This window comes from Opisthocomus hoazin, chromosome 18 (assembly GCF_030867145.1).
Source record: "Opisthocomus hoazin isolate bOpiHoa1 chromosome 18, bOpiHoa1.hap1, whole genome shotgun sequence".
Classification (NCBI taxonomy): Eukaryota; Metazoa; Chordata; class Aves; order Opisthocomiformes; family Opisthocomidae; genus Opisthocomus; species Opisthocomus hoazin.
In genome coordinates, this window is record NC_134431.1 from 17,196,949 (window position 1) to 17,212,098 (window position 15,150).

The 15,150-nt window shown below is 49.6% G+C and overlaps 1 protein-coding gene across 1 annotated transcript in view; it reads left to right on the forward strand.

Annotated features, from left to right (window-relative positions):
- The first annotated feature begins 547 nt into the window (after window positions 1-547).
- COL20A1 (collagen type XX alpha 1 chain) overlaps window positions 548-15,150 on the forward strand; it is a 50,722-nt gene continuing 36,119 nt past the window's right edge. Inside the window, exons 1-10 of the mRNA XM_075438567.1 lie at window positions 548-850; window positions 4,598-4,682; window positions 7,044-7,154; window positions 8,638-8,781; window positions 9,007-9,165; window positions 10,045-10,233; window positions 11,482-11,637; window positions 12,367-12,486; window positions 12,681-12,845; window positions 14,414-14,578. Of these exons, the coding sequence (XP_075294682.1) occupies window positions 4,610-4,682; window positions 7,044-7,154; window positions 8,638-8,781; window positions 9,007-9,165; window positions 10,045-10,233; window positions 11,482-11,637; window positions 12,367-12,486; window positions 12,681-12,845; window positions 14,414-14,578 (1,282 nt within the window). The 5' untranslated portion in view covers window positions 548-850; window positions 4,598-4,609. The remainder of the gene's footprint in view (window positions 851-4,597; window positions 4,683-7,043; window positions 7,155-8,637; window positions 8,782-9,006; window positions 9,166-10,044; window positions 10,234-11,481; window positions 11,638-12,366; window positions 12,487-12,680; window positions 12,846-14,413; window positions 14,579-15,150) is intronic.

Consider the following 15,150-nt stretch of genomic DNA (forward strand, 5'->3'; position numbering starts at 1 on the left):
TGTTTTTTTTCTATCTGACTGGACCCTTTCAAAGGTGTCTGTGTTTCCCGTGGAACGGCAACGGCGAATCTCCCGCAGCTCACTCGGTTGCAATGGGAGACTGAAGCTGACAGTCCCTGGAGATGCAGCTGAAAATCTGGCCTCCATTCGTAGTGAGAAATGCCACTGTCAGTTGTTCCATTCCTGGCAAGGAGGACAAAATCTTTCTGAAAAAGTTCTGGCGTGGAGCTGACGGCTCTCCCAGGCACTCGGCACGCCGGAGGAGGTCAGGGCTGTATCCCACAGCTGGGAAGGCTGCCGCGCCGCCGAGCTCCAGCTCGTGATTCAGCCTCTGGCTGTGCAAAAGCTACAGATGTGCTTGATTTCCTTAAACAAATGCAATGCAATTTGCCTTCGGTGCAAATGCCGGGCTCTCAAAAATATTTAATGGGATGTGAATGGGGCCGGACTGACTTCATCCTTGGGACTCTGACAGTGGGCGGGAGCCACGACTTGTTGCTGCGCTCTAGGAAATCAGCGTGCAGCTTCCCAGACATATATTCAGCATGCAGTTAGCAAAAACACTAAAAGCTGTTTACTGTCTTTCATAGAAACAGGCTCTTGCTTTTCGTGCGTGCTTTATTTAGCCGCGCGTAGGGGCCAAGCACTCTCCGCTGCGTGGCGAGAGGGAGGTGGGGGAATCGCTGTCCCTCTCCCCCTGCTCTCCCTCCCCTTCCCCATCCTTCCTGACGTCTGGGAATTGAAATCTCTGATCACGCCGAAGAGAATCTGCTTCTCCCACCATCGAAGAATGTAGCTGGATTCGTCGCACCTCCCGGCTGACTCCAGGGAAGGCTGCGCAGCTCCAGAGGTCTGAGGCTCGTTCCCATTTGGGGCTCGGTTCGCCGGGATGCTGAGGGGGGGGCTGTGTTGTTTTGGGGCGCGCGTGGGCATCGGCGGAGCAGGGAACTTCTGCAGGGTTTTACTCTCCGGGAAACTTGGAGCTGGTGCAGCTCAGCTCAGGGCAGCGCTGCCGATGCTGCATGGGGGTGGAAGGTCTCACTCTCTTATGGTGAGGTAGCTTAAAGACTCACATTCGCTGCAGGTCAGGTCTAAATATTGCCAGGACTGCTTTAGCAATTCTTGCAGACAGATGGCTGTGAGAAATGCACTTGGTGTGTTGGCTTGGTTTTTTCCCTTCTCTTTTGTGGTTAATAACATAAAACCTGAGGGAAATTGCTGCCATAAAGAGCAATGCTTGGAAAGGTTTGTTAGCAATAGCGGTTGTCTGGGTGGATTTTTCCCACCTGGAGGTGTGGTGTGGGTCTGTATCAAGCTGATGTTACCACAGCTGCCCGGCTGCAGGGAGCTGCAAAGTCTTAGCCTGGAGGTGAAACTTGTGCCTTGCTTTTTTGAGACTGGTGCTGGGATAATTGCGACTTCTTACTCAACAGTGGGACTGAAATACAGGAGGTTTCCAGGAGAGAACAGAAAGGGTTTGATGAATGTGATTTTTTCAGTCCAGTTTAGGTCCTTTACCTAGCAAAGCACTGGGACAGGTGTGGTGCCTGCAGCTGGCTGCCCCAGGCAGGTCGCCGGTCTCTTCTGCAGGGCTGTCCCTGCCAGAGACTCTCTGCAGAGACAGTGGTGCCCTCTGGGACGAGGAATGGTGGAAATGTCCCCAAACTGTGGCTGTGGAGGGTGGAAATAATTCACAGAGGCCCCAAACCCCCAGTTTTAATTGTGCTGATTTACATGTGGCAGGGATTTTTTGCATGGATTTTTTTTTTCTTTAAAGCAACTGCTTATACAATTTGCTGAATGAATAAGGGGATCTCTGACTGTGTTAACCTCCAAATCCCCTCTGAGCACACAGCTGGGGCAGGCAGGAAGTGGGGGGGGGGTGTCCCCACGCCCATTTTCCAGGCCCTGGAAATGCCACAGGCTCCATGTGTTGCTGTCTCCAAATTCCTTCCCTGGGTAGTAACGGGAGGGAGGCATCAGCGTGCCGGAGGCTGCCTGCCCACCAGCAGATGGGTGTCATAGAATCCTAGAATCATTAAGGTTGGAAATGACCTCCGAGATCATCAAGTCCAACCGTCAACCCAACACCCCCATGCCTGCTGAACCATGTCCTGAAGTGCCACATTTACACGTTTTTTGAACCCCTCCAAGGATGGGGACTCCACCACTGCCCTGGGCAGCCTGTCACTGTGGTCTCCTCCATCCCAGGTCCACAACTCAGCCTGGCTGGCTGGTGACACCGGTGAAGGCAGAAATGGCTGGGAAGGGACCATGGAGACCCAGAGAGGGCTTGGGGTCCAGCAGGTAACCTGCGGAGAGGGAGCTCTGCAGGGTGGGGAACAGAGAGCTCCTCCAGCCATCTGTCTTCCACCATTTCACACAGCTGCAGTCGTTATTCCTGCTTTACAGGCAGCAAAATGAAAGTTGGCGAAGAGGCAAAATAACAACGGGTTTGCCTCTGCGCTGGGAAGAAGAGGTGAAGTCCCTGCTCCTTGCTTTAGGCGCAGCAAAGATCCACACCCTGGGGACTCACCGGGTCCAGCCTGAGTTAATACTGAACTCATCCTTACTGACACACCAGGGTGAAGCTCCTGGCTGGATCTGTCCCTGCAGTAAGCCCGGTGCTGTGCACGCTGGAGAAGCTTGAGTGTTTATTAAACTGGACTTTGGATCCCATGTAATCCTGGCTAACACGAGAAGATCACAGAATGCCAGCATGGTCGGGGCTGGCAGGGACCTCTGTGGGTCACCCAGCCCAATCCCCCTGCCAAAGCAGGGTCACCCAGAGCAGGCTGCACAGCACCGCATCCAGGCGGGTCTTGAATATCTACAGAGAAGGAGACTCCACAACCACAACCCAGAGCTTTTGCCAGAGTTTGGCATCCCGTTTGCCAGCAGAGCCATGGGGAAGTGGCAAGGAAACCGGGAGCCGTTTGGTGGCATTTTGAAATGCCACACACGAACTTCTGATTCAGGGAATTTTTCAAAAATGCGGGCTTCTTGCTGTTGTTTGGCACATGCACCTCTGCAGCTAGGGCAGGCTTTGCTTTTCTTGAGATGACAGTCACATTCCTGCAACCCACCTGCAAAATGTTCACTGTTTTGTGTAAGCAATTACTTCATTTCATTAGCTAGGGAAAAAAAGCAAGTGTTTCCCACGGCTAAGGGCTTTAGTTACACGGTAGTTGCTTCATATAACCTGATCTATAATTTGAAAAAAAAACCAACACAGACTGAGTAGAGTGGTTAACATCTCCTTGTTATAACTTGCACATTTTTCCATTCATTCTTTCAGTAATTTAGAACTGACTTAGACCCCAGGAGATCATGGCTGGGTCACTCACGTGCATATTTATTTTTCCTTTAAATCACTAGAAAGCTGACGTATTTGAGGGGAAACAGGCATTTGCCAGGAGCCTCGAAATACCTGTCCGTCAATATGAATAGAAGCGAAATGTCGCTGCAGACGGCAGCGGGGGAAACTTGTGTGTGGTCTGGTTCTGCCAAAAGCAATAAGGCTGACACGTGGAGTGCAAAGGCGACGGATGCCAAGGATGCGTTGGAAAAGGCCAACAGCATCCATTTTAAACCTGGTATCTAGCCACTGAGACAAGGGGGAGGCACTGTTTCCAACAGGGTGGTTTTCTGCTGACCTAACATTTCTGATCCAAACTGAACAAAACTGAAATCCAGGCCAGCAAAGATAACTGAAGGTTCTCGAGGTCCGTGGGCTGTAGGCTGGCTGTCCTTCACCAGCCGGCTCTGACAATGCTGTAGAGGTTGCTGCGAAGTCAAACTGATCCTCTGCCATGATGAATTCTGTAACTGCATCTGTTTTCATTCTGCTCAGGTGAACAAGTTAAAACAAGATGATCCCAACAAGTCCTGAATGTAACTTCCTGGGAACTCCACTGCGAAATAAGAAATAAAACCCTTGTTTCTAAACTTTTGACATATAAACTCATCTGGGTCTGTCCCTCCTGCTGCATAGCTGCTTTACTGCAGCAACTGCAGGGTCAGGAAATCTGTGGTGCGAGGACCTTTTACCCCTGTGATCAGCGCGTGTGTTGCAGGGACATGAGAAAGGTTCTGTGTGCTTCTATACCTATATTGATTTTAGTCATGATAAGTGGAAATAATTACCTTGTGTTATTTAAAACAGAAGTTGTTCTGGAATCTATGTCTGTCAGTGATTTGGTCAATGCTGCTTATTGCCATGATCCGAGCAGGACCCAGCACCTACTGTACTGCTGGTGAGATCATCCTGCCAAGGGAGGCTCCTACCATCTGCAGAACCAAGCAGGCTGAAAGGAGTACTAGGGTAATGCCCACTCCCCATCAGGTTTATCAACTCCATTTAGTAGTGGTACAAGGCATTGGACAGCTGTATTGCAGAGACCAAGAATGTAAAATAATATATAAGAACTGCAGGATAATTCCTAGGTGCTTTTCCATCCACCTTTTCAGTGCTGTCAGTGATGCACAGAGCTGTAGATCTCAGCTTGTGGTCCGTTAACTGAGGACTGCAAATCTGGGTTTTGACATGGTGAAATGTAACTTTTACTTCTCCTTCCTGATGTTTGCCCTCTTGTAGGTCCCGGTCACCATGCTGATTCGCACTTGTTTCTTTTTTGCCTGCCTGCCTGCGGTGACCCACGTCTGGGGACGAGTGGGTCAAGGTAAGGAGCCCGCCTGCTCTTGCATGGGGCAGGTCCCTAGGGTTTGGCTGTTGTCTGGGTTCACCCAGCCCTTGCCTGAGCCCTTCCCATTGGCAGTGACACTGCACGTGAGGAACATTCCCGGTCACAGGCAGGATTTCAGGGGGCTGCTGTGCTCTGGTGTCTGTTGGTGAAGCTCCAAACATCCTGTTCCCACACACGAAGAGCAACGGGGGATGAAGGGACCCATCTGGGGAGAGCATCTCGATCCCTCCCCACCCTGCAAAGCCTCTCCTCACTGGCAGCAGTTCAGCACGTCACTCCCTCTCACCAGGGATGCATTTCAGCCTGTGTAAGCAATAAAGGGTGCTTATGTGATCTGCAAATGGAGACTGAGAAATAGGAAGAAAAAGCTGTGTTTCATGTGTTAGTAACTGCATCTGCCCTGTGCTTTGAAGCTATTGCTTTGGATGTACATGGTGATACATGGTGCAACATCTGGATAAGAAAGCACATGAGGTGCATTCCTTCTGTAACGTATAGTGCTCCCATAGTACCATAAATGATCAGAAAATACCTGTAGCACCTCACCATAGCCTTTTTGATGCTGAAGATCCACCTTTAGATTGCATTTGAACCTTCTGTGGAAGTGGTCAGCATAAAGGTTTCTAGAGAGGTGATGGCACTTCAGAGTTTGGACAGACATGTCTCCATGCTGTGTATCTTCCAGACCAGCACTGCAGTTAAGGCTGGGCTTAACTCCCTGTCAGCTGGAGAGCAAGGTTACAGCATCAAATAGCGCACATCCAACACAGGGCAGGGAAACAGTGGAGCTTTCACGGCGCTGGGGTTCATTTGCATCCAGCACATAATGGCGCTTTAGAGGATGCTGTCCTTTCTGATCTGTCTGGGGACATTCTTGCCTTTTTAGTTTCTGGGCTCCTAGAGTGATGGCCGAGGAGCTGGACCACGCTTGGCTGAAAGAAGACAGCTCCATGTTTAATCTAACTATGAATTCCCCTCATTGTTCCACGATCTTTTACCATTTCTCCTAGGCATGATTCTGGGATTTGGTTTTGCCCCTCATCCCTCATCCCCATGTTTTCTTTCTTCCCCTTCAGATTTGCCTGGGGTGAGATGTGAATCTGAGCTTTGTTTCCCCAAAATAGTTGTCTGCTTGTTGGGCAGCCTGCAGGAAGTCTCCCCAAGGAAAGGTTAAGGCACAGATGTTGGGCTGAGACAAGCACGTCCTCATGTCAGCCCTCACGGCTTTCCTGGGCTGTGACTTCATGGCAAAGATGTCAGGAGACGTCTGGACATCGTGCAAGACCAGACTAGGGACTTGAGGAGTCCTGCGAGGCACAGTTTGACAGCGCTGAGCCAGACACTCCAGGTCACCCTAAGCTTTTTTTAGGAGTAATGGTAAAGGGAAAGAGATTGGTAACAACTGCAAATGAGGGAGGCATTTGAGTGCAGATGCTTACAGTGCGCAGGCAAGGGATGCTGGAAAGGCAGCTGTAGGTACAGCATCAGGAAGGAGGGGACATCCATCTGCTGAGTTGCCATCCTATATCCAGTCAAGTGGAAAAGTTTCATATGGTGCCCTTTGTACGAGAGTACAGCTATGTTTTACAAAGGAATCACTCATCTTTTTACCTCCTTGTCTGATATTATTTTTTTCCTCATGATTTGTCCTTTAGTTTGCTGCTCCCTGCAGCAAACCGATACAAGCTGGTGCCCATGAGTTATGGTTCTGCCAGCAACAGTTATTTACACTTTATCAGGTTTTATTTCTTTTTTTTTTTTCTTTTTTTTTTCTATCCCAGCTAGTCCTTGGAGCTGCCTCTGAAATGATCTTTCTGCAGAAGTATGGGGTCCATCACCTGGGAGTTTCTGTATGTCTCAGTAGCCCAAGCCTATTGAGGAGCCTTGCTGAGCCCTTTTATCTGTTTCCTGCCCTCCTATTTCAGATGTTTGCACTAAACACACTGGATGAAGCAGAACATCCTGCACGAAAGCTCCTGTGAGAGCCCTCCAAGATGTGAGGGGTGCAGAGAAAGCCCTCAGCTCTATGGCAGACCATTTTCCCTGTTTGCAGCAGTGTTTACTGGGGTCTCACTTGAGCACCTGAGGAACTCTGCTCTGCGTAGGGTGGAGGCTGCAGATTCCCAGTGACTCGTGTCAGGTTTCCTGGCGGCGGTGCGGGAGTTGCCATGCGGCGTCAGGGCGTGCAGAGGACTTGCATGGGATGGTGAAGGTTTCCTCTGCACTGCAACTGTCCCCGTGTCCATAGAGGAGACGGCATACGTGGTGTTTCATGGGTGCATATACAGAGGGAGCAATTCCATCCATAACAGCACGGACACGTCTCCTCCTCCCCAGGGTCAGGCCGGCTGAAACTCACTGTCCTTGCAGAAGACAGGCTCCAAATGAAATGGAAAGAGACCGAGGGGAACATCAACGGCTACAAAGTTCGGGTAAAGCCCATGGCAGGTATGTGCTAACGCCTTGAATGTCAGACGCAGCAGAGATTTGTGGTGGACTTAAATAAGAGTGTTATTTAAACCTTTAGGGGATAGCGGTAAGGCAGAGGGAATGATCCACTGGTTGTTCTGGTTTTAAGCGTTGATTATCTAGATCAAAACTTTCTACCAGTCTGTACAAACCGTATGGACAGGAGCCCTTCTGGCCACCATGAGAGCAGTCCGTAGTGCCATGTCAGGGCAGGCACAGTCCCTCTATCAGTCACAAGTGGGAGATGAAATTCATCCCTCTTCATCCTAGGGGAAAGCCTTAGCCAGAAAGTGTTGCTCTTTGGGACTGTGTGAGAAAAAAGATGAAGAAAGATTCATGGTCTGGTTCTTCTGTAGGAGCTCCCAGCTCTCTCCCCACCTGCAGGGACACAAGACGGGAAGTCCTTGATCCTGTGTGTGGAGGGGCTCAGCCCCCTGGCTCCCTGTCCCTGCCAAGCTCCAGCTCTCCCCAACTTCGGATGCTGAACCTGGTTCATGATGGAAGGACAAAAAGTCCCTTGGCAGGGAGCAACGTTTGGAGGCAACCTTAGTCTTAGCTGGTGTTTGGTTTTCAGTCACTGCTGCTCTCCAAGGGAGCTGCCAGGCCACAGTGCGTGCAGCAGAGCTCTTGTGATCATCCACCCGCTTTTAGCTCAGCCCCCACCTGTTTCCCAAGCTGGATCAAGAGGTTTCTCATTCCTTCCCTGCCCTGCTCCTCCCCAGGCTTCAGTACATCTGAGAGCGAGGATCATCCCCAGCATCCCGGGAATGCAGGGAATCCCCATCGAGCTCCCGGCACATGCCTGAGGCTTTCCCTCTTCGTGGGCTGGGGAGCTCTGTTTCTAGCCCTAGGCAGGAGCACAGGGATGTCGGGGTCAGAAATGCATCCATCTCCATAATTTAAATCTGGTAGACCTTCGTTAATTAGAAGTTTTTAGGCAGCTAGTTTGCCTCTCCCCGTTTGTTTTGCGATGTCGTTGGAGAGACATTGGGCTTGCAGAGACAGCACACCGAGAGTGGCTGGGGTGAGTAAGATGAGTCCCAAGTGTCAGTGATGACCTTCAAAAACAGCAAGCCACTTTGTCACGTATGACCTCCAGCACATAAATTCGTTGGATGTTTTCGTAAGCAGGATTTACTAGCAATTGCCCAGTCTTTGCCTTCTGCAGACAAGCTTTTCACTCAGCAACTCCTTCAGAAGTTGGTGAGAGTTGCACTACTGCTGGATGGAAACTGGTTTTCCATTTTGGGTATGTATCAGGGATTTAAAAAAAACCCCCAAACATTCTCTACTCTGAATTGGGAAAAAGGGTAAAAATCAGAAATGCACTAAATGAAAAAAGAAATGGGAGTTGACTGAGGTCCCTAGGCAGACATTCCCTGCATTTCAGTGGTGATTTTGCTACTGTCAGCTTAACTTTAAGCTCTAACAGGCTCTGAACTGTGTCTTCATCCCACCTCAGGGGACTCGGAGCAAGAAGTCATGCTGAAAACCAAGACTCCCAAAGCCACAGTGGGGGGGCTGAGCCCTACCAAGGAATACACGCTGCAGGTCTACGTGCTTAACGGCTCCCAGGAAGCCCTGTTTGCCAAGAGGAAATTTGTGAGTAAGTAGAATGCTACATTTTACCATTCAGAATGCTCCTGAGGCTCTTGGAGATGTGGCTCCTAGGAGCTCGTCCTCCAGAATCTGCCCTGTAGACTATGCCACAGTCGCAGAGTCTGCTACTATTTTGGTTGGAAGGTTAGGAGGAGGGATGGTGAAGACCCAGGAGGTGAAGGATGGACTGTGACTCACAGACTCTCTTTCCCTGTTTTTGGTCTTCCTACAGTAGAAGAGCTAAAAAATGCATCCCAGACTAGAAATAACCGGAGAAACTCAGGTGCTGCATCAGGAAAGAATCTCACCTCTTCAGGGAGCTCGGCAGCTGAGCACAGTGGGGTGGCAGAGGCCACCCCACCAACCCTGAACACCGTCTTGACACAGCCAGGTGGGTGCACAGCTGTCCCTAAACCCATTCCCACCCTCTCCCTGCAGCTTCTTCTTCATCAGGGAAATTCTTTCAGGGAGATGTGCTACCCCAGTCTCATCACTTGTGTGCATCTCTGAACTACAAGGACACAGCAAGCAACCCAAAAATACTTGCCCCTCATGCCAGCCAAACTGTCCAGCCTAGCAAAGCACGTCCAAGTGTTCCTGGGGCTCACAGGTGTTCAAGTTAAGCAGATACAGTCAAACCCTTCAAGTGAGAGCAAATCCTTTGAGAAAAGCTGCTCCCAAACCACTGGGGCTAATGATGCCTGATCTCCTAGGCTGCAGACGGTCTACAAGCAGGTGTGAGCTCTCCCCTGTGGCTGAGGACTGCATATAACCACATAGATTCTCATGTGTCTTACTGCAAGGTTTGCATGGATTCAAAAAAGCATTTATACGTGTCGATGGAAGAGAGATCCATCAGGGCCATTATACAAAAATACTGGCACTAACACGGGATGTTTCCGAGTCGGAGATTGCTGAGGTCTGGAGAGTACACTGGGTATCAGGTGCCATAGTCTGTATTCCCTGGTTTGTGTTTTGTAAACATTCATTATTTTTCATCGTCAAAACTAATGGGAAGGACAAACATTTGGTGTGATCCATTACAGACGTTAATAATAACTCAGGACCCTACCTGCAGCCCTTGCAGAGGGGCATGAACGAAGATGATCTTCTCTATAAAACTACCTATTTACAAAAGGTTGTAGGACTTTTATCCTCTCTGGGCCCCCTACACCTCTGCCAAATGTGGCTGAAACCGGCTGACAACTGCAGCGGATTGCGTGGGGGTAACACAGCTAGGGACAATTTTTTTTTTCTCTTTGGAGCACAGCAAAGGACAGAGCTGAAAGGAAAAGGCAGAAGGGGACTCAGTCAAAGGGCTCGGGAGACACCACAAGAAATCAGCCCAGTGTGACAGAAGCAACCCCAACAACCACCAGATCATCCCAGCGCACTCCTGCAAACTCAGAGCGAGAGTATCTAGGGAAAGAAAAACCCACAAAGGAGTCACTGAGGCGAGGTGAGAGGGGTTTCAAATGTGTCTTGCTCCTTCTCCCCACTGTTTTCCCTAAAGCTCGTTGAATACAAGCCTTCCACCCCACTCTCTGTCACCAAGACTTTCCAGAGTACAAATGCTGCTGATCCAGCTTTTAATTGCTAGCTCATGCTTTGGGGAACTGTCAGGAATCACTGCAGAAGTTTGGAGTCCTGCAGGACATCACAGACTTTAAGGCAAACTAGAGCTAGGCCAAAAATTCCTTCCAGATGGTTTAATTTATTGATCTGCCACTACTCTCTCTATTCATGCTGTCAACTCCCCCTACTTCTGAAAGATCCATGTAAGAGTTTGTATTGTTCAACAGAGTCCCTAGCCATGGACCTTCCCAAGCCTTCAGAAGGGGAGGACAGCATCAGTAGTGTTTGTTATCCAACCTGCTCCACCTCCTGGGCTTGTTCTTCATGTTTCTTGGACAACTGATCCCTGATGATCCTTCAGATTCGTCAGTTGAGACTATGGCAGGGCAGATGGCTCACGGCACTGTTGAAGTGGTGGGAATGGGATTGGCCACAGCATCCTCATTTGGTCCCCTGAGACCAGTAGGAATCCATGGCTGTGAAAAGAGATAGGAGAGTAACCTCTTTGCAGCCCACTGAATCTTGATGGGATCATCTACTTCCCTCCACCAAAGATGGAAAATCCCCCACCTGAAAAATATTCGGAGAAGGTGCATTCGATCAGCAACATGCCCTATCTTATCCTCTGTTAAGCTGCAGGCCTGGGGTGGGGAGAAAGGCAGGGCTCGAGTATCTGTGATGCCAGCAGGTTTTAACGGAGAGATTGGATTTAATATAGAGCCATGAAATAATTATAGCCCACAGGGGATCCCGTGATGGAATGGAATTAAGCGACCGCCTGCAATTCTTGGAGACTGAGGCTAGATAAAAGGGAAGCGCTGGGCTGGGGCTGAGATGTAATGGAGCTGACAGCTTGCAGAGAGCAGTGCTTGGGTTAGGCACACACTTCCTGGCGGCTTTAACCCATTCTTGGCAGAAATGCGGCTGCGGACTGCGCAATTTCTTGGTACTGAGATGCGTTACCCTAGCCACATGGTTTTCCCAAGATGCTGGGATGCATCGGGCTGGCAGGTGGTCCAATCCACCATCCAGACAAGCCCTTACACTGCAGATTTTCTTTTTATCTTAAAACTGACATAGTTTTCCCTTCTTTACAATTGCTTCTCTGAATACCAAACCTTATACCCTCTAGGTTCCCAGTTTCAGTGTGACACAGCTGCAATGACTGATATCGTCCTGCTTGTGGATGGATCTTGGAGCATCGGACGCAACAACTTCAAGCTCATTAAGGAGTTTCTGAGCAATTTGATTTCCCCATTTAGTATTGCCCAAGACAAGATAAGAGTAGGTAGGACACTTTCCTGTTTCCTGACCTTGGGAAGCCCGTGTTTGAAGGAGCCTTGGTGTCAGCTCCTGTGGCTATGTGCTCCTCTGAGGAGCTTTTATTTTAGGGTGGGGTCCTGCTTGCTGCTCTTGACAGCTTTTCCCATCTGGCAGCAAGCTCTGGCCTCTAGTGGCTGTGAGCAATAGCTGCACAGTGAACAGAAGCGATGTCTTCTGGGCAGCACAAGGTTGGGCATTGATGCTGAGACGCTTTTGGGAGTTGCTGCCTGCCTCCAGCAAGGTGCTCGGCCTCCACAGCACTGCACAGACAGATGTGGAGGCAATGCCGCACTGGAGCTGCCTTGAGTTCAGCTAAGAACAGTGCTGCTTCCAGTTCTGAGTGTTACTGCCATTGGCCGGGCTGTACATGAAATAGGACGGCGTAAAGCCTTCCCAGTCCTTGCAGCCAACTAGCCTGACCCTGATTAACATTAAGACCTTCTCAGATGCTGCAGAGTGTCACCATAGGGATAAGAACCACTGTACCTGGTGGGGTCTGAGGCATCACCTTGCTGCCTGCATGACAAGGACCACGCAGAGGAGGGGAGCTGGAAACCAAATCTGCTCACCTCCACTCCCTTCCATTATTTTGTGTCATCCTCCCGTGGAAACCCTGACACCGCCTCCCCAAAGCAGGTCTCCTCTTGCAGCCTACCTTGGCTTGTAGGACGCCGATAGCTCTTGCCTTCCCCAGGGCTGTCCCAGTACAGCAGCGATCCCCGCACGGAGTGGGATCTGAGCACTTACTCTACGAGGGACCAGGTGCTGGAAGCCGTCAGAAATGTGCGGTACAAGGGCGGCAACACCTTTACAGGTAACTCCAAACTCCACCTCGCATGTCTCTGCTAAAAGATCTGTGCAGCTGCAGTGGAGGAAGCTGTTCCCATGGGATGACCTCCATGGGATGACCTCCATGGGAACCAAAGCCACTGGGGGCAGAGAAAAGGGTAAAGATGGGGGGTTTGTCTGCTAGGCTGTAGCACACCATCTGTCTCTGCTCCTCCCCAGGTCTTGCGCTGACCCACGTCCTGGAACAGAATTTGAAACCAGACGCTGGTGCCCGGCTGGAGGCTGAGAAGTTGGTAATCCTTCTGACTGATGGAAAATCCCAGGATGATGCCAACCTGGCTGCTCAGACACTGAAAAACCTGGGCATCGAGATCTTTGCCATTGGTAAGATCACAGTCATTGATAAGCTGTAGGACAAAGCCAACCTACTTTTGATCTTCTTCGAATTGAACGTTATGTTCCCTCAAATTTGAGAGGAGCATCCTGACACTTTAAAACTAAGGTAATGGGTAAGACCTCATTACATTGTGGCTAAGATGAAAATTAACTCCTTTATTCAGCACAGGCGGTGTCTTCAACGGGGATTTTGTTAGTTTAGAAAACCCACTCATTCACACAAGACATTTCACACTTCCCATGCATAAAGACCTTTGCGAACCTCAGAGACCTGTGCCATGAGAACTATATTCTCAGCTGTGGAATTAGGTGAGAGAACGCTGTATTGGGGAAGGCAGGAGACCTCCTTTATAATTACTGCCTCTCATGACTTTCCATTTCTCTGAATAAGAACACTTTCTGCTCTTTGCTATCCGGCAGCAATAACTAAACATAAAATGGCCTTGAGCAGCTCTATCCTTGATGACTAAACAAGTCTGCTAGACCAATATATGGGCAATAAAGTTACATAGAAAACACCTAAAATTGCAGTCTCCAAAACTTAAAGTGCTAGTTTACATTGGGAAGACACAAGCAAGGGTTTATTGCATAGGGTTATGTAGCTAAGTGGATAGGACTGTGCTTTCTTTCATGAGCAGTTAAGCCTCAGCTGTGTGCTGTGCAGCCCAACAGCCTGACATCTGTGTACCTGAAATCACTTGGAGGTCTGTTCCTGGCTGGGGTCTTTGCCTTTCATCTCTGGTTAGTGGAAGGTCACATTGTTTGGTCCTTAGACATCAGGACCTGAGTATTCATCTCAACAGCGCCTTGGCTGTCACTACAAGAGCAAGGGGGAAGGAGGCTAGCACAGCTGTGAAGGTAGTGGTCTTGGACATGAGAAACCAGGTGGTATCCCTGTCTGGCAATGGTACTGCTTGGGCAATGCTAGGGTGACCTTGAGCCTAGCACTGGGAAGCAAATTAAGTTGCATGCTGTGGGGCTTGGTCTGCAGAGGGTTAATGAGGATGTGGAGCAGAAGGATAGGGATGGAGGATGCTCTGTGATGGTGAAGTTATGCTTAATAAATGGTCTGCTTTCTGCTTATCCCTGACACTCTTGAAATGCAATGTGATGTTCTGATGAACAACAGACTCTCTGTGGGGATTGCTGGCACCTCATAAATATAAAATTGTTGTTTATTCATTCACTCATTCCTCCATTTATGCCAAATGCTTCTCAGGGTGAAAAAAGTCTGCCTTCCTGGTAGCAAAGCCTGAAAGTGATGAGGAGGCAGGAAAACAGAAGAAGGATTCACTAGACTGTCTCCAGGCCACAAAAGACCTTCTGAGCCCACAGAGTTGAAAACCCTTCCCAGGCTGGACTGGGGCTGTTGCTGCAGGAAAGCCTGAGGCCATTCTCAGATATGACCACCCCACTGGAATGACTGGGAGGCTCTGCTTGGAGTGCAGGATGATGGTGGATCCATTCTGCCTCTGGACAAAAAACTCAGAAGCAGGAGACAGAAGCTGTTTCTCTCTGGAGAGTTTTCTCAGTCTCGTTCTCTGCTCTGATTGCAGGGGTGAAGAATGCAGATGAGGCAGAGCTGAAGCAGGTGGCCTCGGAGCCGCTGGACCTCACTGTGTACAACGTGCTGGATTTCCCACTGCTGAGCTCTCTGGTTGGCAGGCTCACCCGGGTCCTGTGCACCAGGATCAAAGAGAAGAGCAACAAGGAAAACGCAGGTGAAGTGAAACCTCCTCAGTGAAGGCTGAGCTGCTTTCTGCTCACCATCCACCTTTCTTGCCATCGGGATTGTCCCTTTCTGATATCTTTCCCTCCATGAGCTCCACCACCCTGTCAGCATCACCTAACTCTTCTCCTCCAGTGCTGATCTTGCTCAACCCTCTTGCTGCCTGACAATGGTCCTTGCCACTTCAATGTGTTGGCCAATTTGTCCTGTGATCGTTGTCTTCTACGAGACCCTCTGGATGCAGTTCTTCCACTCTCACTCTACCGCAGACTCCGTGCTGTCTCTAACAAGTCACAGAGAGACATTAACTGTAGATGCATTCTGATGCTCTTGGTTTAGTTATCTGCTTTTGGCTGGTGAGCCAACACAGGCAACAGCAATTCCTACCAGAAGTTTGGATAACTCTTGGTGGATATAATCACCTAATGACAATAACTACCATTGTAGGGAAGAAGGGACTTCTCTTCCCTCTTCCACTGTCATACAGTGTGATAAATGTGTTGTAACCATCTCTTTTTCTGAGTTTCTTCCAAATAAGAGGAGGTAGAAAAAGCAAAAGAGTTA